At 42.3% G+C, this 25295-nt stretch overlaps 1 protein-coding gene across 2 annotated transcripts in view; it reads right to left on the bottom strand.

Moving 5' to 3' along the window:
* Positions 1 to 25295, bottom strand: part of ELP1 (elongator acetyltransferase complex subunit 1) — a 60292-nt gene that overhangs the window by 3835 nt on the left and 31162 nt on the right. For both annotated transcript variants that reach the window (XM_059411123.1, XM_059411122.1), the window contains exons 23-36: positions 24454 to 24591; positions 24265 to 24350; positions 23826 to 23974; positions 21580 to 21703; positions 20585 to 20682; positions 18915 to 19116; positions 16552 to 16613; positions 9285 to 9347; positions 8854 to 8914; positions 6867 to 6980; positions 6253 to 6364; positions 4560 to 4687; positions 3940 to 4094; positions 890 to 965 (exon numbers count right to left, since the gene is read on the bottom strand). In XM_059411123.1, coding sequence (XP_059267106.1) covers positions 890 to 965; positions 3940 to 4094; positions 4560 to 4687; positions 6253 to 6364; positions 6867 to 6980; positions 8854 to 8914; positions 9285 to 9347; positions 16552 to 16613; positions 18915 to 19116; positions 20585 to 20682; positions 21580 to 21703; positions 23826 to 23974; positions 24265 to 24350; positions 24454 to 24591 — 1568 coding nt within the window. The remainder of the gene's footprint in view (positions 1 to 889; positions 966 to 3939; positions 4095 to 4559; positions 4688 to 6252; positions 6365 to 6866; positions 6981 to 8853; positions 8915 to 9284; positions 9348 to 16551; positions 16614 to 18914; positions 19117 to 20584; positions 20683 to 21579; positions 21704 to 23825; positions 23975 to 24264; positions 24351 to 24453; positions 24592 to 25295) is intronic.

The raw sequence follows: 25295 nt of genomic DNA, 5'->3' as shown, positions 1-25295 counted from the left end.
GTTACAGTAGTAAAGACTCCCAATTATTTCAGAACATACCACTAACTTTTGAAAGCTAAGAGGCTGGTATGCTTGATTGATCCACCTAAAGGGTAAATACTCAAGCACCAAATTGATCTGTCAAAAGTTTCTAACTAGGGGCGCCTGGGTAGCTCAGTGGGTTAAGCCTCTGCCTTTGGCTCAGGTCATGGTCTCAGGGTCCTGGGATCGAGCCCCGCATCGGGCTCTCTGTTCAGCAGGGAGCCTGCTTCCCTTCCTCTCTCTCTGCCTACTTGTGATCTCTCTCCCTCTCTCTGTCAAATAAATAAAATCTTTAAAAAAAAAGTTTCTAACTAAATTTAAAAAGAGCCTTTGGGGCTTTAAAATATAAGGGCTACACAATCTAATCAGGAATCATCTCCCCTGCCAACAAATAAAAAATGAAACATTTTCGGTAAACTTAAATAGGAAATGCAAGTAAAATGCTAACATTCTTTGGATTTGCTTTCAAATTATATTGTCAATCCTGAAGATGGTTATGAAAATGCCCCCAAGATGCAGCGCATAACTGCCAAGAACCAAAAATGATGACTTGGGAGAATCCTTAAAATATATATATAAATTGTATTGTTTGGACTCAAACTTCAACTATGGTGTGCCTGTATGGACAAGTGTATGTCAGATGATCTTTTAAAAATTTATACATTTAATGTCATGTTGGGCTCCCCACCCCTCTGGTTCCCAAAACTAGAAGCACTAAGTCAATTTTATTACAGATATACTCATAAAATTTAGGGAAAATTGTTGTCGATACCTGATCTTTCCTGACTCCAATGACTTTCTCGACACAAAGAGAAAGATATTCCTTCTGCCAAATACTGTGATAATTTGAAGAGAAAACAATACTAACCAAGAACAGGAACTGAAGTCTTCTGTTGTTGATAAGAAGCCATGATACTGTTTGCAGTAGAATCAGGACCTAGAACCTAAGTAGAAAACAGATCAGCAAAGATTATTTTACACTTCTGATGACCGCACATACCAAAGGCCAAGTTTCTACCAGCAGTAAATAGCAAGTCATTTCAAATTATCAAGCACAGTAATTCTCTTCTCCTTTGTGGTTTTTACTTTGCCAGGTGTTCCAGTCTCAATTCAGACCTCCAAATCTCCTTTCTTCCAGAAGACAAGGTAATGATCAGGGGAAAATAAAAAAAGGAAAATCTTAAGGAATATAAGCCATACCCTAAGGGGAGGAGTACAAGAGGTTATAGAACACATAGAGCATCAAAACGCCTTCAAAAGATCTGTGGGAATTTTGATATAAAACAAATACGTGGCTCAGTGGGTTAAGCCTCTGCCTTCGGCTCAGGTCATGATCTCAGGGTCCTGGGATCATGCCCCGCATCTGGCTCTGGCTCTCTGCTCAGCAGGGAGCCTGCTTCCCCCTCCCACTCTGCCTGCGTCTCTGCCTGCTTGTGATCTCTCTCTCTGTCAAATAAATAAAATCTTAAAAAACAAAACAAAAAAAACCCCAAATACGTGCATGTATCAGGGAGTAGAATGCAAACTGTGCACACGTGTTCAAGGTAAAACCAGACTCCTCACAGGAATTCCGTGTTTGTGTAAGGCTCAGGGGGGCACACGCCAGGCCCTCTGCTTTGTCTTCACTTGGCTCAGCGTGCATACCCTTGGGGACACCTTCTCAGCAGCAATGTCCTCCTCAAAGCACTTTCACATGACTCAGGGGATCCTGCACCTGTGCCATTACCATAATTCACCAACCAAAGCAAACTCATGATTTTCTGGTCATTTTCCCCAGAAGACTGTTAAAGTTGGTGTCTCGGAAATTAATATGATCTTCAGCCATCAAAAAGAATGAAATCTTGCCATCTGCAATAACATGGGTAGAGCTAAAGTGTATTATGCTAAGCGAAATAAGTCAGTTAGAGAAAGACAAATACCATATGATCTCACCCATATATAGAATTTAGGAAAGAAAACAGATAAATATATGGGAAGGGGGAAAAGAAAAAAAGGAGCAGGTAATAAGCCATAAGAGACTTACGATAAAGAGCAAACTGAGGGTTGATGGAGAGATGGGGGTGGGGGATGGGCTAGATGGGGGATGGGGATTAAAGGGGACACTTGTTATGAGCACTGGGTAAATTATTTAAGTGATGAATCACAAAGTTCTACTCCAGAAGCCAGTACGGACGGCACTGTAGATTAAGTAAAATTTAAATTAAAAAACATTAAAAATTAAAAAACATATAAAAAGTTTTTTTTTTTTTAATTACTATGATCTGACTAGAAGAGGGTAGGGGAGAGCATGAGGCAGTAGTATAAATTGCTAAGCTTCAAAACCACTACAGTTTCGAAGATGATCACATTTCTTCTATGAAATACCTATTTTAGTAAATTCAAGTATTTGTAGGGTGCTGATTCTCAACTTTTACTTTCAAGGTATGCTAAATGTGCCCACATCTACCCTCTTATCTAACCTTCAGAACATTCCAGAGAAGCATATAGGGAAGTAGAGCCCCATTTGTAAATGAGGAAATCAAGGCCCCAGTAAAGCTTATGTGTTTCTAATCAAGGAGTTCAAAACCAGTCTCTCTCCAGGCTCCAAACCCTTCTCTGTGGGTTGTGGTCCCAGCCTGTGATGCTGGGACTGGGAACCTGAGAAAACATTCTGCCCTTTGTCAGCTGCCTCGTTATGCTCTGCCCATAGCAGACACCAGAAGAAGAGGACAAGGCTGGAGGAAAAGGGATGTGCTGTTTGCTTTCACTCAATAGTTCTTAACCCTCATAGTAGCCATTCATTTCAGTTTCCTTATTTCTCTACACTTAGAGCCATCGTGCCCCCTCAGAAGTATCAGCACCAGCTAGCTGGCACCCCTTCTCAGAGGGTCAAGAACCGGCGCAGCAGGGACCCCCCTCCACGCTTCTGAACTACAGTAAACCTGAACTCTTCCTTGTTCCCTCACAGTTACCAACTCAGCGCTCCTTCTCTGTGTTCTCCTTTTGCCTTCTCAGTTGTCCAATACTTGTTCCACCAGTTCCCTATATTAAATTCTTTCTGTTAAAATAATAGCTGTGGTTCTTTTCCTTAAGCGTACCTGACACACCAGCCCTTCTAAATCAAAACAGGAACTCTTAACAACAGGCCTGAGGTGTGAGAGACTGAGCAAAGTTCACACAATAAATAGATGACAAAACATCAGAATTCTCGACAGGACAAAACTGCCTTAAACATGAGCAGCAAAGCTCCTTGTAACAAGAGTAGAAGCAACAAGTCAGATAATCCATAAAACAATAGGGAAAGCAACTGTCTGGTTTACTTTTTTGTTGTTGTTAAAGATTTTATTTATTTGAGAGAAGAGAGAGAGAGAGAGAAACAGCATGTGTGAGTGGAGAAGGGGCAGAGCAGAGGGAGGGAGAGGGTCTCACGCAGACCGTGCTTCCATACCATGACTTCCATACCATGACTTCCATACCATGACTCTGAGATCATGACCTGAGCCGAAATCAAAAGTTAGACGCTTAACTGACAGAGCCACCCAGAGGCCCATGTCTGGGTTACTTTAAAAAAACACCGATATGATCCAAAGTCTGCGCAGGGAGGTGAGAGGCCAACTCTGGCCCTGTCTCCCTCTTTCCCCTACTCTAATCTCCCTGAAGGCTGGGGCAACAGTTGAACTTGCCCATCTTCTCCACAGCAGCTGTTTCTCCACGTGGAAAGGAGAAACAAAAGCAAACTTAACCCTAGGCAAGGCGTACTCAAGTAGAAAATCTTCTTAGTGACAGCTTAAAAATAAGCCTAGGATAATGTAACTATGGCATATCACGTTTTTAAGAGCAAGGAAAACTCTGGCTTTGACTTTCAAGAGATCGTGTGAACATTAAGAACCTGTGAAATGGCTTTAAAAAATGCACGTTCTGTCTCTGAGGAAAACTTACAGGTGTAGCTGAATTCTGTTGGTGGGTGAGAGTCCAAATTTCTGGAAGTGACCTTTCCATCAGCTGGAGGGTATCTTCAAAGGCCTTCTGTAATCCCCTTCCTTGCTCATCAAACTCAAAGAGAAAGAGCACCTTTAAAATATGGTATACTTCCTCTAGAGAGAAGAAATTCGAGAAAGGGGTTAACTTGGGTCCCCAGCTCCATTGCTAGGATCCGTAACACAATTTCTTGCCCAAGCAAAAAAATATTTAATATTACACTGCAGCTGCCATCTCCCACATTTTCCTCTGTCTCCCCAAATGCTGGAGTAATTCATAATTCAACCTGTTTATTACAAAAAGGAAAAGGAACACGCTGGGGCTCTAGCAGGAAAGGGTGTCTTCATAGTCCTTTTCCCCAGCTTCAGTACCAATGTCTCCCAGTGGGGCTGGGCAGGGCCCAGTGGAGGAAGTCTTAGCTTCCCAATTGAGGGTGGGTCAGGAACGTGCCCTGAAATGATACTTCCTGCCAAAAGTCTGTCTTTCCCCAAGTTGGGAAAACTGTATCGTAATTATCTGCTAAACTCTGTGCTATCCATTTACCTTTTGGGGGGCAAGAATCATCAGTATTGAGAACACACCTTTCAATTTTTCAGTGCTCTGTACAATTTCACTGAGGGCCTCCAAAAGGGCCAGATCCTCCAGCGGACTCCCTTCTTTGAGGCTATGCTTCTTCCGCTCTGCTTTGCGGCGATTCTTAGATGATCGCCTGTTAGAAGAAATTGGAAAGATGTTATAAAAGGGGCTCTCTTTGCACTGAACAGATTAAAATGAATGTACCAGTTGGCCACCAACTTTCTGGGAACCCAGAGAGTCAATAGATGGTATGTGTATTTGGGGGAAAATGGTGATGAGGTGTTGGGAGTGACAGCTAAAATAAATTTGGGAACGGCAAGTCTTACAGACAGGAAATAATAAGGAAAACCCTAAAAAGTAGTGTCTGGCCTTGAACTTTTAATTAAAATACAGAGGTTATATTTTTGATAATGAGAGCTGGAACAACAGAACCACCAGCTTAAATTTTCTAATGAAAAACAAATCTAAAGTAAAATTTAAATGAGACATAGACACGGCACATTGAAATTTGGATATAATAAAATATATATGGCACCCGCATCTCTCCTGCTCAGAGGTCTTTAATTATGCCACCTGTCTGGGACTCTCGCCCTGGCTCTGAAAAGCCCAGCTTCTTTTTTTTTTTTTTTTAAGATTTTAATTATTTCTTTGAAAGACAAAGATGACAAGTAGGCAGAGGAGGGGGGCAGGCTCCCTGCTGAGCAGAGAGAGCCCAAGGGGCTCGATCCCAGGGGCTCGATCCCAGGACCCAGGGATTATGACCTGAGCAGAAGGCAGAGGCTTTAACCCACTGAGCCACCCAGGAGCCCCTGAAAAGCCCAGTTTCTAACTGACTCTCTTGCAGTTTCTGATCACCCCATATAACCTCATAAATCTCTATTCTGAATTCCTAAAGCACAATTCAGTTTGTTTATTTATCTATTTTTATTTTTCAGTTCATCTATTTTTTTTTAAAGACCTTATCTATTTGTCAGAGAGACACAGAGAAAACGCACGTGCGCGTATCCACACACAGCAGGGGGACCAGCAGGTAGAGGGAGAGGGAGAAGCAGTCTCCTTCTGAACAGGGAATCTGATGCAGGGCTCGATCCCAGAACTCTGAGATCATGACCCAAGCTGAAAGCAGACTCTTAACCGACTGAGTCACCCAGGCCTCCCATCATGATTCAGTTTAAATATACTATGCCTTGCATTGTTTTATGCTTCCCAAGGATGACTATAAGCTCTTATAACCCACATCTCCTTAAAAATTTTGGTAACATCCACTACAACTAGCATATGGGTTTTCTGACTGAATGCTACACTGCATAAGCATGATGACTTATTTTATATTAATAATCTCTCCTAATCCTGACTTTGAACTGAAGATGCCTGATACCGTTTTCCTTTATAAACTTTTAATTTTTTAAGTGCCCACATAATCTGGTCACCTAATATTTGTTAAATGAATGAAATCAGATGTCATAAAAATTGAGTGCCAGTGTAGGGGCCTTGTGGGTACAGACAAACACGCGGTCCACAAAGCTGCAGTAAAAAGACATTTCAACACCAAGTCGAATTCCTTAGATATGTGGGAAAAGCTCCTGCACACCAACTCCCGGCCCTGAGAACTGTCCGGATGAGAAACTGACCTCCGTCCTTGCACTCTGTCCACACACCCAGGGCCGCATCAATGTGCTACGTAAATGTGATACATACGCGGATATCCTGGAGTTGCTGTGGGAATATCTGCTGCTCGTGTCACCGCCACTCATGACACTGCTAGTTTCAGAGAAGAGGTCTGACTCTTGGCCCTGGGGCAGCTCATTATCTAGAAAAGAAGAACCAGATACAGAATGAAAACTCCCCGCTGACGTAGCTTTACCTTCAATAGGGTAAGTGGACTATAGTTCACCAGGGCATAGCTGAGGATGGGTGAAAATTATTAGAAAGTCGATCTCAAAGTGAAATGAGATAATATTAAATACAGTTACTACTACCATACACCAGCACACCAGTACCAAGGTTATTTTTCCTTTTCTTTTCTTTCTGAAAGCAAAGGAACCTTTGGAGGTGAGGACACTCGTTCTGTTCCGCTTGGTGGGGGTGTAGGGCATGTGTGGCAGAGCTCTTCCCATTCATGCTTGGTCCTGCCCCCAGCCCTCCCCAACACACACAAACACAGCCATACACAGTCCCCAAGGGGTTTCAAGAAGGACCTAAACATCCCCCAGCACAGTAATCACCGTGCAGGAGGCACAATAATCAGCTAAGACAAAGTATGATATGTCCCCACCATGCCCAACTGTCAGTGTCTTCATGTAGACACTCACCCAGATTCACCTGCTGTGCCCGCTCCTTGAGATCTCGAACCACCAATAAACGGTTTTTATGGCGATTGAATGTGGCTGTCTGAGAGTCCAGAAGTGCCATATAATTCTTCTGGGCTGGGGGTGCGGATGGAAAATATTTTGAGCAAGATGTTTAAGTAAAAGAGAAAAACACTCAAGTAAGGCAGTGAGGGAGTAAGAATTTAAAAAAAAAGAAACAGATTACTAGGTTTTCCAAGCAAGAATTTTTTTTTCCTTAATGAGAATTAACCTACATTGTTTTAGGAGAATGAACTACACATTAAAATTTCAAATTTCAGAGTTGATCAACATCATCCTAGAACATCCTCTAGCACTAAATTAGTAATATCACCTGAACAAAAGACTCGGTACCCAAGAGCAGACTAGCAAAGAAAAGGAGTATACAGGAAGCTATTAACAAAAACAGGACAGTCACTGAGATGTTTCTGAAACATAGGTATTAGGCCTATGCAAAACATAGGTATTAGGCCTATACAAATGAAGAGTCAGCATTTTTCTAGAACTCATTAGGGGAGAAAATCCAAACAAGAGACAGCTAGGTGGACGGCTGGAGGGTCAGGATGGATGCTTTCAGTAACGTAACTAAGCGAATGCTATGAAAAGAATTCTCCTACGGTGTTAATGAGGATGGGAGAGGGGGGACGCAGGCTGGGTAAGCGTGTGAGCACATGTACACATCAGAAAGGCCTGATCCTACTCACAGGGTGGACTGTGCTAAAAAAGGCAGAGCTTAAAACCAACCCCCACTGCTGGAAATTTCTGCAAGCCAAACTGATGTCTTTCTTTTCCACTTTGCTTTTAAGGAGTCATAGTGATCACCCCAGTGTTCCAGAACTGGTAAAACTCACCTGGTTCAATATATAAATATGTATTCCACTTAGATTTACCAACTGTAAACATTTTCCTTCCTGTTTCTCTCCATACACACATACACAACTCTTATTTTTGTGGAACCTTTTGAGAGTAGGTTGCAGATATGATCCTTCCTTCTTAAACACTTCAGAACATCTCTCTTAAGAATAAGGGCATTGGGGCACCTGGGTGGCTCAGTGGGTTGGGTTGCGCACTTCCGCTTAGGTCATGATCCCAGAGTCCTGGAATTAAGCCCTGCATCGGGCTCTGCTCAGCAAGGAGCCTGCTTCCCCCCTCCTCTCTCTCTGCCTGCCTCTCTGCCTACTTGTGATCTCTCTCTGACAAATAAATAAAATCTTTAAAAAAAAAAAAAAAGAATAAGGACATTATTATGATCTCATTGGTTGTGGGATCAAGCCGTGTTGGACTTCACACTCAGCATGGAGTCTGCTTAAGATTAGAGAATCTATCTTTCTCTGCTCCTCTGCTCCTTTCCCAACTCTCCAATAAATAAATCATTAAAAAAAAAAAGGATATTATCTAACATAAGCATAATATGTAAGAAATTGGCCACTAACAGAATACTGTATTATCTAATATCTAGTTCATATTCAAGTTTACCAATTACTCCCAAATATAGATTTTTTAAAAAAGATTTTATTTGACAGAGAGAGAGAAAGAGTGCGTGTGTGTGTGTGTGTGTGTGTGTGTGTGTGCATGTACACATAAGCATTGGGGGGAGAGGGAGAAGCAGACTCCTTGCTGAGCAGGGAGCCCAAGGTGGGGCTCAATCCCAGGATCCTGAAATCATGACCTGAGCCGAAGGCAGATGCTTAACTGACTAAGCCGCCTAGGCATCCCTACAATTAAAAAGATTCTTAACCGTATCTTATCACATTTTTAACATTCAACTATTTTACATACTACCATTTGACAGTTAGCATATTTAAAAATTCTAATCAGAATTAAGTGTTACACCCAGTGGAAAACTCTGATCAACTCTATGATTAAAGGATGTAATAACAGGCAGTATCCTTCTCTCGCGCTTCCCCACCTCTACAATTCCAAATGTAGAATTCCGAGATGCAACCCTTACCTTCTAAAATGGAAGGCTTTATGTTGGTTTCTATTATATCTGGTCTGTTATATTTGTAAACCTAAAAGGAAAAAGACAGTAGGTTTAGGCAGGAAAATGCCATGTCACTGTAGAGGTAAGACATCTGGAAGGAAATGGATGACTTTCGGAGGTCACCAGGTTATTTTCAAGCTACAAGGTAGCTAATGAGCATTTAAGTCATTTTGGTAAAAAACAGTAATATTTCACATTTAAAAAAACTAATTCCAAACATTAAGAATCAATTCTTTAAATGGTTTTAAAAATACTGCTTATCCTTAGAGCAGGAACCTAAACTATTTTGACTTAATTTTGCTAGCCTCCAAAGACAAGGGATTCCAGCTGACCTTTCTACCCTGCACTCTCACTCTGCTAAGCACCTAACACAGGGAGGATTTTAAAGGTTTTCCTACCAGTCTCAGAGCTTCTTCCCAGGCAGCTCCTTCTAGTAATAAGAGCACAGCTTCTTCATAATCCTGACCGGAAACAGCAAGGCAGATAACAGGTGAACGGGGCAAGCGTGTCAGATGCCACCATGATAAATGGTGCCACCGCCTACGGAGTGGCCTTCTTTGCCCGCCAGCCCCCCTCTTATGGTCCCAGTTCCTAGAATCAGGTCTGGCCTCCAGTCCCTACTCAGTAAACAGTGATGCAAAAGACAATGGGTGGTGGGTAAAGATAGATTCTGGAAATAACCACAGAACACATGGCATCATCTCCCTATGTCCCTGAGCATTGAAACCACCAGTGAGGTCTTGAGAGAAATGCCCACCGCCCCAGCTATACTACCCTGTTCAATTTGACAGGTTTAAGGCTTTTAAACTTTTCTTTCTGCTTTTCGTTTTCTTTTTCCCCCCTCCAACTTTTATTTTGAAACACTTCAAACCTCCAGGAAACTGAAAGATGAGTGCAATAAACAGGAGTGTAATAAACACCTGCATATCCTAAGTCTTCAAACATTTTTGATGCTTGTGGCCTTACCAGTAAAAATTTTTGAGCATGTACTACAGTATGTAATTACTTAATGTACACATAAGGCATATAAAACAAAGCATTTCTATAGGTACAAATCGTGTTTATCTTTTTGCTACTGAAGTACAGTTGACATACAATGTTAGTGGTTTCAGGCTTACGACATAGCAATCTGACAGTTCTACACATTACTCCGTGCTCCCCATGGTGAGTACAGTCCCATCCGTCACCACACACCGTGATTCCAATATTACTGACTATGCTCCCCAAGCTGTACTTCTCATCTCCGTGACTTATTTACTATATAACTAGAAGTTTGTGAAACTGGAAGTAAGTGAAACAAAACACATTTTATGTTTTTTAAAGGGGATGCAGAGAGCTGAAACCAAGAATCAGACACTTAACCAACTATGCCACCCAGGTGCCCCTGGATTTCACCATTTTAAAATGTGTTTTGTGGGTTGCCTGAGTGGCTCAGTCGGTTAAGTGTCTGACTTTTGGTTTCCACTCAGGTCATGATCTCAGGGTTGTGAGATCGAGCCCAACATCAGGCTCTGCATCCAGCATGGAAACTGCTTAAGATTCACTCTTTTTCAGGGTGCCTGGGTGGCTCAATTGGTTGAGCATCTGCCTTCGGCTCAGGTCGTGATCTCAGGGTCCTGGGATCGAGCCCTGCATTGGGCTCTCTGCTCAGTGGGGAGCCTGCTTCCCGCCCTCCCCACCTGCCTCTCTGCCTACTTGTGATCTCTGTCAAATAAATAAATAAAATCTTTAAAAAAAAAAAAAAAAGATTCTCTCTTTCTCTCCCTCTATACCTCCCTGCTACTTTTTTTCTCTCTCTCTCCACCCTCTCAAATAAATAAATAAATCTTAAAAAAAAAAAGTGAGATACATAAAAAACTGACTGGGTTTCCTCCAGTAGTCATGGTGATTAAAAAAGGTGGGGATGGGTATGCATTAGATTAAAAGAGATTTAAGAGACTAAGATACAAAATGCAATACATGACCCTAAATTGGAACCTACTTTGGATCATCCTACTATAAATTATAAATAATTTGGGACCACTGAGGGAACTAGAATTTTAATTTTTACATAAATTAAAGTGTATGTACCTGGAAAGATGAAGACCATAAACACTTAAAGAAAATTTATAAAGACCACAGTATAACTTCGTTTTGGTTAACCATGCGAGAGAGAGAGACAGAGAAAGAGAGAGGGAGAGCGCGCACGCGTGTGTGTGTGTGTTGTGCGCACACGCATACGAAGAGCACTACGGGAAGAATTAGAAAATGGAAGGGATGACTAGGAAAGTCTTGAGTGGTAGGAATGACATGCTTTGTTTTCTTATTACTTTCAGCATTTTAAAGAATCTACAATATATACATACTACTTTAAATTATTTTTAATTAAAAATATTAAATAGAAGTAAGCATTTTCTTCCCAGGCCCTAGTGCATATGCCCCACTAACAGGCCCACACCATAGGTCCACGAAGGGACATAGCAGGGTATGTGCTATTTGACCCACAGAGAAAGAAAGAGGGTGTGTGGGGGGGGATGGCTGTTCTACCAAAATGACAATCACATGACATACAAGGACTCTGAAGTGTATAATTTGTGGCATTTACTGTGTTCACAATACTGTGTGACCACCAACCTTTTCAAATTCACCTGATTAAAAAAACACCCCCATTTCCCACTCCATTCCTCCCCTGGTAACCTCTGATGTTCCCTTTCTTCGGGTTTGCCTACTCAGGACATATTATACAACAGAAATCATACAACAGGGGCGCCTGGGTGGCTCAGTGGTTTAAGCCTCTGCCTTCAGCTCAGGTCACGATCTCAGGGTCCTGGGATCGAGCCCCACATCGGGCTCTCTGCTCAGCGGGGAGCCTGCTTCCTCCTCTCTCTGTCTGCCTCTCTGCCTACTTGGGATCTCTATCAAATAAATAAATAAAAATCTTTAATAAAAAAAAAAAAGAAATCATACAACAGGTGACATTCTGTGTTTGGCTTTTTTCACTTAGCATAATGTCTTCAAGATTTATCCAAATTGTATTATGTATCAGTTCTCTGTTCCATTTTTTAAAATTAATTTTTCTGATTATAGTATAATGCACATAACATAAAATTTATCATTTTAACCATTTTTTTTTATGTCCAGTGGCATTAAGTAAATTCAAATTGTTGAGAAACCATCACCACCATCGTCTCCGGGACATTTTTCACGTTACAAAATTAACTCTATACCTGTGAAACAGTAACTTCCTATGCTCCTCTCCCTCAATCTCTGCAACCACCTTTCTACTTCCTGTCTCTATGATTCTGACCACTCTAGGTACCTCATAGAAACAGAATCCTGCCATACTAGTCCTTTTACATCTGGTTTATTTCACTTAGCACAATGTTTTCAAGGTTTATTCAAATTAAAGCATCCATCAGTTTTACATTCCATTTTATGACTTCATTTATTCATTTGAGACAGAGAGAGTAAAAGAAGGGAGAAAGGCAGAGAGAGAGGGAGAAGCAGGCTCCCCACTGAGCAGGAAGCCCAATGCAGGGCTCAATCCCAGGACCCCGGGATCATGACCCGAGCCAATGACAGACGCTTAACTGACTGAGCCACCCAGGTGCCCCGTATGTTGAACTTTTTAAGGAACCATCAAACCATTTCCCATAGGGGCTGTGCCATTTTACATTTCCAGCAGCAATGTACGAGTGTTCCTATTTCTCCACATCCTTGCCAAGTTTTCATTTTTTTTTCTTTTTTTTTTCTCTAAATATTTTATTTATTTATTTGACAGACAGAGATCACAAGCAGGCAGAGAGGCAGGTGGAGAGAAAGGAGGAAGCAGTCTCCCTGCTAAGCAGAGCTGAAGGCAGAGGCTTAAACCCACTGAGCCACACTGGTGCCCCAAGTTTTCTTTTTTTTTTTTCTATTAAAGCTATTCTAGGGCACCTGGGTGGCTCAGTTAAGCATCTGCCTTCGGCTCAGGTCACAATCCCAGGGTCCTGGGATCGAGGCCTGCACTGGGCTCTCTTCTCTGAGGGAAGCCTACTTCTCCCTCACCCACTCCCCCTGCTTGTATTCCCTCTCTTGCTATCTCTTGCTGTGTCAAATAAATCAAACCTATAAATAAATAAGTAACTAAATAAATAAAACTATTCTACTGGGTACTGTGGTTTTGATTTGCATTTCCTTAATGAACAATAAAGCTAAACAACTTTTCATGTGCTATTGGTTATTTGTATGTTTTCTTTAGAGAAATAGCTATTTAATTCTTTTGACCATTTTAAAAATGGGTTGTTTTGTCTTGTTGTTAAGTTATAAAATTTCTTGACATTTTCTGGATATAGTAAGTAAGCTATAAACCAGTACCACTCATGGACAAATACAAAAATCCTTTAGAAAATTTTAGCAAACTGAACCCATCAATTATGAAAAAGGATAATACATTATGACCAAGATAGGTTTAACCTAAGGACTGCAAGATTGGTTTAATATTCAGAAATCAATGCATTTCATCCTATCACTGGTCTAAAATGAAATACCTTAGTTTGAAAAATGCATTTGACAAAATTCAATACCTCTTCTTGATAAAAAATCTGGGAACCTAGAAGGGAATTTCCTCAACATAAGAGCGCAAGGATTGGTAACTTCTTTTCAGTAACAGGCTAGATAGCAAATATTTTAGGCTTTGTAGTCAGACCATCTTTGTCACAGCTCCTCAACTCTGAGGTTATAGATATAAAAACAGCCACAGAAAATATGTAAACAAATAAGTGTGGCCATGTTTCAATAAAACTGTATAAAAACAGGTGGCTAGCTAGATTCCTAGACTAGTTTGCCAACCCCAATAGCACTACCAAGTTCTCACATCTATTAAAAAAACAATAGCATGGGGCATCTGGGTGGCTCAGTTGGTTAAGAATCTGCCTTCAGCTCAGGTCATGGTCCCAGGGTTCTGGGATCGAGCCCCACTGAGCAGGGAGCCTGTTCTCTCTCTCTCCTCCCTGCTCAGATCCTCGCTCTCTCTCTGGCTCTCTCAAATAAATATGTAAAATCTTTTTTTTTTTTTTTTTAAAGATTTTATTTATTTATTTGACAGAGAGAAACCACAAGTAGATGGAGAGGCAGGCAGAGAGAGAGGAAGGGAAGCAGGCTCCCTGCTGAGCAGAGAGCCCGACGCGGGACTCGATCCCAAGACCCTGAGATCATGACCCGAGCCGAAGGCAGTGGCCTAACCCACTGAGCCACCCAGGTGCCCCCTAAATATGTAAAATCTTAAAAAATAAAAAAAAAAAATAAAAATAAAAAAGCAAACATCACATTTAATGATGAAAGACTCAATTTCCACCCTAATACCAGGAAAAAGGCAAGGATGTCCACCAACCCTTACCACTTCTATTCAACACAATACTGGAAGTCCGAGCTAATACAGTAAGGCTAGAAAAAAATATGAAGGCATACCAATTGAAAAGATATAAAACAGTCTTTAGTCAAAGAAACCATGCTCATTAATATAGAAAATCCTAGAGAATTTACCTCCAACAATCCTAGAACTACTAAGTAAGTTCAGCAAGATTGTAGGATATAAGGCCAATTTAAAAACAAAACAAGGGGCGCCTGGGTGGCTCAGTAGGTTAAGCTGCTGCCTTCGGCTCAGGTCATGATCTCAGGGTCCTGGGATCGAGTCCCACGTCGGGCTCTCTGCTCAGCAGGGAGCCTGCTTCCCTCTCTCTCTCTTTCTCTGCCAGCCTCTCTACCTACCTGTGATCTCTCTCTGTCAAATAAATAAATAAAATCTTTAAAAAAAAATAAAAATAAAAACAAAACAAAATTCATTTCTATTTACTAGCAACAAAAAAATTGGGATGTGGAAAAAAAAATACTAGTCAGAATTACTGTAAAACTCTTCTCCTTTGCCATACCGTATCACCACATCACTAAAGCTTCTTTATCGAATTTCCTTACACTTACTACATCGTGGCAGGCTTCCAACAAAAAATTACACAAAGAACAAAAACCCTTTGAAAAGCTAGAACAAGCACCAGAATAAGACTAACACGTGCAGGAATACTGAATTTAAAATAAGTATGATTACACCTGAAACTAATATCCTACCATATGTGAATTATGTTTCAATTAGAAAAAGAAAAAAAAAGAGGTATGATTAATATGCTCAAAGCTCTAATGGAAACAGCAGACAACATGCTAGAACAGATGGGTAATGCAAGCAAAGAGAGGGAAACTCTAAGAAAGAATCAAAAAGAAATGTTAGAAAACAAAAGCATTATGTGAGCAAAAGAAGCCAGACTCAGAAACCACATACCAGATGGTTCCATTTATAAAAAATCCTAGAAAAAGCAAAACTGTAGTGACAAAAAGGACGTCAGTGGTTGGTAAGAGCTGAGAGTAGAAGGAGAAGACTCACTGCAAAGGGGACGTGGGGAACATTTTGGGGTGTTACAAATGTTCTATGAGCATGGTTGTAGCAGCATTTGTCAAAACTCATCCAACTGTTCATTTAAAATTATTAATTGTATTATAAGTAAAGTATACCCAATTAAAAATATACAAATTATGAACATACAAATTAAATATATATTTGAATTAATCTTCATTTGTATAGAAAAAAAGGATGGTGGCCTCTTCTCCATTTAATTAACCATCTTAGATGATGTATCGTTCTACCCTAGCCTTGTTACTGTGCATTATTTTATTCACTGATGTTTTTGGTTCAATCACCCAGTGTAATTTCTTGCTTGTAATTTTAGTGATCTTCTTTCACTCACCCTGGTTACATCGAAGACATTCAAGTATTTTAAAAGCACAGTTATGTTATACAAATGTGCCTCCTAGTAACAACTGTGAAAAACACTCTCTAATCAAAGGCTAAAACTCTAGAAGGCAGTAATCCCTGGTGTCAACTGTGTATTTATATCCTATTAGTCTGTGGCAGGTGTCGATGCATAGTTTTTGTTGTTGTTGTTTTTTTTATGATTTATTTATTTTAAAGGGAGAACGAGTGGGGAAGGGGTAGAGGGAGAGAGAAAATCTCAAGCAGACTCCCCACTGAGCATGGAGCCTGACGCAGGGCTCAATCGCACAACCCTGAGCCAATGACCTGAGCTGAAATCGAGAGTCGGACACCCAACTGACTGAGTTACCCAGAAGCCCCATTTCAGTGCATAGCTTTATTTTCATAATAAACTCTACAATTCTGTCCAGAGCTGGTAAAGGTACTCGTCTTTATAATCTGCTGGAAAATTGGAATGTATCAAGCTGCCTGAGTAAAAGGCCCTTCTAACAGGGAGAATGATTCTAAAAGCCAAAAAAAATCTGAAATCTAATCCCTTTAAGAATGGTCCTTTCTCACTGTTTCTACCTCACAAGTTAATACAAAAAGCACAACTCCCTTGAGATTTAATTTAGTACTTTCTACCAAGGTCAAACCACTAGTGCCAATTGTGGTAGAGTTCTTTGGTATTCTACCTTACAGAACTTATTGTTTACAGAACTAATTATTTAGAAATAAGTTAAATTTAGATGTGTAAGTCAGGTCAGCAAGAGAGAAGATCTGCAGAGCTAATACTGTCTCAGGACTTCCGAATTACCCCAAGTTCTTCTTAATTTTCATGATCAGTTACGTACAACTGGGAAGACCTTGTTTGTTGACTGGGTGGCTGAGGGAGGAAATGAGGTTACCTGGGCATACTGTTCCAAGACTGTGGCTGCGTCACTGTGCTTCCTCTGCTCAACCAGCTTTCCTGCAAAGATAATAAACATTTGACCATAGCTGGCTTGCTAACAACAGGATTACCAAAACACTCAAGCTGAAATGGCTTTGGGGGTTTTGTTTTGTTTTGTTTTTTTAAGATTTATTTGTTTATTTGAGAGAGAGAGAGAGAGAAAAAGAAAGCCAGCACCCATGTGGCCACACAAGTGGGAGAAGCAGAAGGGGAAAGAGAGAATCTCAAACTAACTCCAGGCCAAGCACAGAGCCTGACACGGGGCTCCATCTCACGACCCTGACACCACAACCTGAGCCCAAACCAAGAGTCGGGTCCCCAAGTGACTATACCACCCAGACACCCCTGGAGGTACTTTTTAAATAAAAGCAGACCCCTACAAACTGGAGATTGAGCTCTTGTGTACGTTCAAGCAGAACGGCTTTAAAACAGCATTTTCCAAAGTGTTCCCTAAGACTGTTCTGTAGGATAATAAAAGGCAAAACCAAAAAACCATTCTTGGGTCCATGTAAGTTTGTGAAACAGTGGGCATAACAATGCTCAACAGATTCCTTTGCTGAAATGTTTCATTAATATATCTTCATTACGCATCAAACTATATACTTTGTGAATTTCTATCAGGAAACAGGAATACTACGGAGTTCTCTTAAATGGCAGTTACAATCTAAATTTAGCACGGAATGTGAAAACCATGTACGGTCAAAATTTGCCAAGAGAACAGGCTTATAAAGGCACACACAGGACCTAGCATCTCCAGCTCATCCATTTCTTCCTCAAAATGGAAGAGGCTGCTGTTCTCCGGTTGAGCACTAAGATGAAGGTATTTGGCTTAGGGGTCATGCAGCATCTTTAGATCCTGGAATCACTCAGCAAGCTGAAATAATCCTGCTTCGAGAAACACGGAACCTGAAGCTGACGACAGCCAGCAGACTCCTGTCTCCCATCTTACGCAATCTCCAGCGCATTGTCTCCCTGACAAAAACAGGTAGTATCACCTCCACAATCTCAACAGCTACCTTTCTTTTCCTATATAAACTGCCCAAGTTAAAGTGCACATGAAGTGACTCTGCCTTATACCATTTCTCAACAATCTCTGACCACCACCTTTCCTACCACTTTTGCTAAGCACCGGGGAGAACTGGGTGTGCACCATACGGCATGACAAACAGCAAGCTAAGAGAGATAGAGAGTGTATGACAAGATAATAGGCCCTAAGAACAGAGCTGGAAGATATAACCTACCAGAACATAAGTTGCTAAAGCAGAAGTAACAATGGAGCCAGAATAAATACCTAAAAGGCCTAACATAGGGAATTCTCAGAAACTGAAGAGTTCACCATGGAAATGAAGAGGGCTTACAGAAGAGCATACAGACCTAATAACCAGAAAATACCAGACAAAGAAAAGTGATAACCTCACACATTTTTATGACCCATATAAAAAGGAAGAATGCAAAGGGCTAAGGAGGACACGTACATACATCTCACAGGGTTTAACTGGGAATTTTTTTCAGGACTGCATTTTTGGGGAAACCATAACAATATTTTTAAAACTCTTAAAGAGCAAGGGGAGAATATACCAAGCATACCTGAGAAGGCAGGGCACCTATTCACCTCTTCTCCCAAGCAGTCCTTTAGCTCTCCTCCCTCTTAAGGAATCAGACTCTGACACAGGCCCACCTCTGGTTCAGACAATCCCTCGACCTAACACAACACAGGTAAACTGCCTTTGCTTTCAGAACACTTATACCTCTGGCCTTTTCTTTCACCTCGTTTCTCATAAATGCTATTACGATTCCCAACTATCTACTGTCTATACCTGAATGGCCCCATCCCAAAACTCATGTTTACCTTCTCACAGGGCACATGGCTGCACAGTGACTCTGTACTATGATGTAAGTTTGGCCAAATGAGATGGAAGACAAGTAACAGTGTAACTTCAAGGTCATTTCTAACTTCAAGTGTTCTCCTAAGCCTCTAGCTTCTTCCCCTTCCTAAGGCCTGGAATATGGGTATGGAGAAAATCCAGCTACAACCATCTGCTTGAGATGACAGAGCCACATAACAGAAGGACTTCTCAGTCCTTATGTGAAAGACAGAAGCTTTCATTACCATGCCACTGTATTTGGGGACTCTCACTGTAGCAGTGTAACCTTTACTTTAAACGACTCTAAATTATCCAGCTAATTTTTATTAGTTAATATGAGACTATCTCAAGGTATGCTATCCTAAATTTACTTGCAAAATTGCCAAAGAAAGGAAAAAACAAAAACACTTTAGGGAGAGCTCTCCTTTGACAGAACCTAAAAAACCACGTTTACCTGCCAGAGTTCTGCCGAGGCCAGCCAGCTGGTCTTTGGTCAAGTTAAGCTGGGCTGCCATGCAGAGAGCTTGTTGCCAGCTGCCACTCGCCAGAAAGGCATCAAGAGCTTTCTCATGAGCACCGCAGCGGGCAAACACAAGCCCTGCCGGCTCATAGAGGCGCTCCTGTGTCAGGTGTTGCCCGTAAGCAATGCTGATATCCTGTAGCGAGAAGAGAAGGGAGGCTTGGTGAGGAAAGGCAACAGTCACTTCTTAGCCTCCAGTGTAGGCTGTCTCAGTCACTACATTTAAAAGTCTCTCGAATTACTTAGAAATACCCTGTGGTTAATCAGTGAATTCCATCAGCCTTCCATTCAAAACCTTACTGAGGATGTGCCCTGTACTCACACAACAAATAATTACTGAGTACTATTCAGGGCACTGGGAATCACAGAGCAACGCAAAAAATAAAAACAAACAGTTAAAACCCAAACAGTAACAAGAACCACCACCAAGTTCCTGCTCTTGTGGCAACACTTATAAACACAACATGACCTGGGGCATAGTGATAAAGGGACAGGGAGCGACAGGAGTGCTACTTCCGAGGGCTGTGAGGAGAAGAGCCATGTGAAGGGGCACAGGAGGGTAATCCAGGCCGAGAGCTGCAGAAAGCACCATGGCCACCTGGCAGAAACGTGTACAGAACACACGACAGAACAACAAGAAGGCTGGTGTGAGTGGAGAAGGGAGTGCGCGGGAGGGAGGAAGAGACAGAGAAAATGAGAGCAAAGAGGCCGCCACTGTCTAAATTCTCTGTCCCCAGGCTCAAGGTCAGGCAGGGCCACAGAGAGGAATACAAGACAAAGCCCCTGCCTTTAAGCAGCCCAGGGCCTGTGGGGAAAACAACTGAGTGCAGCAGCAGTTGGTTACGTGCCGCCTCTGAGCTGAGAAGGTGATCTGGGAGCTCAGTGAGGCATCTTGCCCAGGAAGTTTTCTGGCAGAGGACACCCGAGAGTTCAAAGACAAGTGGGGCTAAAGCAAGGGGCAAGGAGAAGCCTATTAGAGGCAGCTGGTGCTAAGGAAGCAGGCAGGAGCCAGAACGCAGACACGGAGAACTGCGGAGGGCGGGGAGGGTGGCAGTGATGAGTCCGTGGTTACGGCACAGGCTCCGGGGCCAGAGAGCCTCGGCTCCACATCCCAGGCTTCACACATGAGCTCCCAAGGCAAGCTGTTTCCTCATCTGTTTACCTGATCAGGTTGTCATAAGAATCACAGAATATACTAAGCAAATACCTGGCATATTAAAAAAACTACACAGATGTCTGTTTAAACAAATAACCAAACTGGATCCCTTTCTCCTAAACGACAAGAGAAAGATCTACACGCTTCAGGACGATCAGTCACTTGACAGCAAGGCTGGGCTGGAGCAAGGGGTGGGAGGGAAGCAGGGAACCCCAGGCAGAAGCTGCCACAGTATTCATAATGAGGAATGGCGGACAACGTCTAGCTTTCCAGCCTGGACACTTCCTTCAGAACAGGAGCAGGTTAGGGCCATTCTCCCAGATAAGAGCTCAGGACGAGGTGACTTCATCTGACGATAAACCGTGAGGTCAAGAACGGCATTACGGACTCAGGGTCCTTACCCCTAACCAGCACAAAGTCAGAAGAGCCTCATTTTGGCACCACTCACCTTGTACTGTTGAGAGTCTGACGGATAGAACTTCAGAGCTTCCTTATACAAGTTTTTATCTTTTATTAAGTTTAAGCATTCTGGGAAGTACTCGGATCCTGAGGAATAAGATTCATACATACACAAGTTTAAGACTTTGGAAGTGTAATGGATTTCATTTTTACCAGTGTTCCCTACATGAAATCAACAAGGGACCTTTTTAAGACCCACAGAGTCAGAGTGTCAGAATCCAGGAATTGTAATTTTAGCAAAGCACCCCAGCAGACAAGAGGTATGAGAAGCACAGGCTGAGATCAGAGTTCCATGTAAAAGGATGATTTATACACCATCGCTGATAAATGACTGTCCAACCTTCCATTTGCTCAACCTCCTTCACCATAATCAGTCGGGGAGCTCATCAACCATTCAGACACTGGAGTCCCAGCCCATCCCAGCTCAAGCAGATTCTCCAAAGCAGCTGAATAATACCCAGGCAATTTCTTATCCCCATCTTAGCTCTTGGAGAGAACCACACCTGCTGAAGTCAGAAACTCCGGCATGGGACAAGGATGGGGTGAGGCGGAACAACAGGCACTATGCTCATCCTATTCTGTCGCTGTGATGTACACCTGCGTCCTTCTGGGAACAGCCAGTGCACATGGCCACTCACTCCAGACAAGCTACGTTTCCCTCGAGTGTTGGCAAATAAGGCAAGACGCACATTATCACACAATTTTCATTCTGAGATACTGAAATGAACTTAGGAGGTGATCATCCTTAACCCAAAAAGGATCTGCTCTATTTTGTTTTAGTTGGGGAGCTCCTCCAGTTCATTAAAAGCCACTTGCTTTGTCTTTAGCTTTTCAGATCATCTGATAAAAGAAAGTGCACATATCTGCTAAAATTTTTAGGAGTGGAAACTGAAATCAGTCTATGTCTAAACTAACACTTTAATTTATACCCTGCCTAGTTCCAAAGATGAATGCAGAAATAAACATACTAATTCTCACACTTACCACATTTACTGAGGTGGCCAATGGCTTTTTCATAGCGTTTCAGGTATTTATCGATGGTGAACCGCTGATAATTAGTTTCCATTTTCTTAAGTGTATTAAGAAATGGAAGATATTCTTTGGGATCCTAAAACAAATAACAAAAAACAAAAAACACCAATAGGAGATCTTTCTTGCTTATGAATACATTTACTTATAACAATGCAAATAAGTTATAACAATCAATAAAACCAAAGATACATAATTTTTTATATACATACCATATTAGTGTATTAATTACATATTGTATAAATATACAAAATGAAACAACATTTAACAAGTTTTGGCAAAAATGCTTTAACGTATAGGTGTTGTTTTCATTGAGAATGATGACGATCTGTGCAATCTCACGAAACCACTTATTTCAGAGGCTAACAAGGAAGACAAGGTCATTCTAGAAGATACTCAACAAATGTACCCAAGTTTCTCCAGAAGTGCAAGACACTGTGCTTGAAGCTGTTTGCATGACATTGCATGTCCTTCCTCTGCAAGTCTTTTCCAAAAGATTTTACTAATTCTTGAGAGAGAGAAAGAGAGAGAGAGAGAACACACGTGTGCGTGAGCACATGTATGTGCAGGGGGCAAGGCGAGAGGGAGAGAGAGAAACCCAAGCAGACTCTGTGCTGAGGGCGGATCCTGACCCAGAGCTCAATCCCAGGACCCTGAGATCATATCCTGAGCTGGAATCAAGAGTCGGATAATTACCAAAAAAAAAAAAGAGTCAGATAATTAAACGCTGAGCCACCCAGGTGTCCCTCCCTCCAGCAAGTTTTAAAACAAAGGTAAAATTGTAGTGAGTTGAAGATAAAACTCTAAGGGGGCGCCTGAGTGGCTGAGTGGTAGTTAAAGCCTCTGCCTTCAGCTCAGGTCATGATCTCAGGGTCCTGGGATCAAACCCCTGCATCGGGCTCTCTGCTCAGCAGGGAGCCTGATTCCCCCCTCTCTCTGCCTGCCTCTCGGCCTACTTGTGATCTCTCTGTCAAATAAATTAAAAAAAAAAAAAAAAGATAAAACTCTAAGGCCCTGCCAACCAAGATTTTATCAGCACTGATTGTCTGCAGTTCTGTGCCATGCTCCAAAAACCGTTTTCTTTCTAAAGAACAGATGCTCCCTGTTCTTAATGCAATTTCACTGGACAAACAGGATAAGTACCTAAGAACAATCTAGAAAAAAAAAGAAAACCCAAAAGAAAAAATAATAAAGTACTCAGGCATTTAATATAGAGAACTACAGGCCAAAGTGTCCAAACAATATACATTTAGTAAGAATTCGCTAATAACCAAGCTTGCTTACTCTCAGGAGACCCACCACCTAGCGGAGCTAGAATGATACACAGGGGTGGGCGCTGGTGCAGTGGAAGCACAAATGTGGCCCACCTCCTTCAGTCCCTGCGTGGCAAGGAGGCAGAGAGGCAAGAACGGAGACAAGGAGAATTAGCCTGGTGAATGGAGAGGGAAAGAGTGGTGAAGGGAAGCGGAAGTAATGCTACCTGCTGCGGTGTGTGGTGTGCGGTGGCAGGGGCGGCAAAAGCACTGCCTCCCCTCTACAGGCTGAGAAAAAGGAACATCAAGAGAAGAGCACAGATGGATACACAGAGACCAGATCCTGGGGGAGAGGGTTAAGCAATATGATGGCTTCTGAACTTTATCCTAGGGCCAATGGAGAGCCCATGAAGGATTTGAAGGAAAAGAATGAAGGATCACCATTTGGCTTTTGGAAAGATCACTCTGGCAAGATCAAGGAGAGGGATGACAGGATGAAGGAGAAGCTGAAGACCCAGACCAGACTAGGGGCACTCAAACTCTCTTACTGCAGCATGCTACAGTGGGACGAGAGGCCCCAAACCTTCCTATCCTCTGTGTTCCCGCTTTCCAGCCACATAACAAGAACCGGATGGGAACACAAATCATCTGCAGTGTTTCTTTTACAAGAGGCAAGTTCGTTCACACATATGTCCATAATCTTAAAAATAACCAAGTAACTTTATTTCACTCGTTCCACCTGGCATTCAAAACACTTTGATCAACCCTGAACTGTGACAGAGAATGGGGCTTGGAAGCAGGTGCCCTGGGAGCCCCCAGCTCCGCCCCCAGGCCTGTACTCGCTGTGTTCGCGTCAGCAAGATCCTGCGCCGCCAGAGGCAGGGCTGCTTTCTGCCACGACTGCAGAACTGAGAACTGAAAGGTGGCTAACGCAGTAACTGCACCTACCTTCTGTGACTTCTCAGCTACCATGAGGACCAAATCAAAGTTGTAGGTCCCAAGAGAATGATCATATAAGTCATTGACGTCTACCAGAAGCAGCAAATACTTCAGGGCTTCCTCGGCACTCACGGCGTCGGGAACAGGTGGAGCGCTGGCTGTCAGCATACAGGAAAACAAAACACAACAAAGCCATTTGGGGAAAAAAGCCCACATTTCTAACAACATAACCAAAAAGACAAAGTAACTGATTTTCTTGACAGAATTGGATATTACAGGACTTCTCCTTCTGTACATTTTTATAGGCAGGTGCTGTGAAAAACAGACACAGGTCTTCAAATGGCAACCCACAAGCCCCGTACTAAATGTGTGATGCGGTGCTGACCATGATCCGTGAGCTCCCCAGAAGCCGGGAAGCCTGGTGCCACACTGTGAATGGGACTCTTACCTTGAAGCTCGTGGACCTTCTGTAGCACAATCTCCAGCTCTGGGATTGTTTTCTTTACATGAGAGGTGAGTATGGACAGGCAGTACCTGAGGTGGGAAGTGAAGAACCCCAGAATGAGGATGAACGGCGGAGTCAGGACATCAGTACACCTCATGACTCAGCAGATCCCGGCTAGTGGGAGGCACGTACTTGTGGGGGTTTATGCTCTCCATGGCTGCTCTCAGAGCGTCACAGACAACGTCTACTTTTTTCCCATCAGGATCCTTGGACAGCTGGACAGTGCTGGCAACTGGCGGAGGATACATGGTCTTTGTAACATCTTCTTCCCTGAGAACAAGTTCTTAAGAGGTCACTACCTGAACACGTGTCCCAGCTACCAAAGGACGGACATCTACCCAGGCAGGTCAAGGAGGGAATAAAAATGACTTTTGTCGAACAGTTTATCAAATTCACATAAGGTGAAAATGAAGAAACAAACTGAAAAAAGAAACATTTTTATACAAGACTCGTACAGTGATGTTATAGATGTTTTATTCACATTAGCCCCGAACTGTGTACAGACAGGAGGCCCCCTCCAGGAAACAAATAAACAAACTGTAGCATATCTGCACCAGGGCACACAACTGAGAGCTAAACATAAAGGAACTAGTGATACCAGTCAAAACATGGGTGAATCTCAAAGTGCTATGCTGAGAGAGCAGCCTAAATTACACAGAGTAAGAGTAAATACTATATGCTTCCACTTAAAAGTTCTTCAACAGGCAAAACTGATCTACAGTGAAAAACTTCCAGCAGTGGTTGCCTAGTGGGTGGGGACAGGATGGACTGACACGAGGTTTGGTGAACTTTCTGAGGTGAAGGAAATGTTCTCTATCTTCATGGACATCTATCTACATGGAAGTACACACTGGTCAGAACTCACTGAACACTGCATTTATGATTTATGCATTTTACCACACATGAATCTGACCCACAGAATGTACTCTAGTCAGTGTTCTACGAAGTGAAATACTGAGACATAAAACAGACTG

Source organism: Mustela nigripes, chromosome 9 (genome assembly GCF_022355385.1).
Source record: "Mustela nigripes isolate SB6536 chromosome 9, MUSNIG.SB6536, whole genome shotgun sequence".
NCBI classification, from domain to species: domain Eukaryota; kingdom Metazoa; phylum Chordata; class Mammalia; order Carnivora; family Mustelidae; genus Mustela; species Mustela nigripes.
Note: the sequence above shows the minus strand (reverse complement) of the source record. Positions and strands in the feature narration are given on the sequence as shown.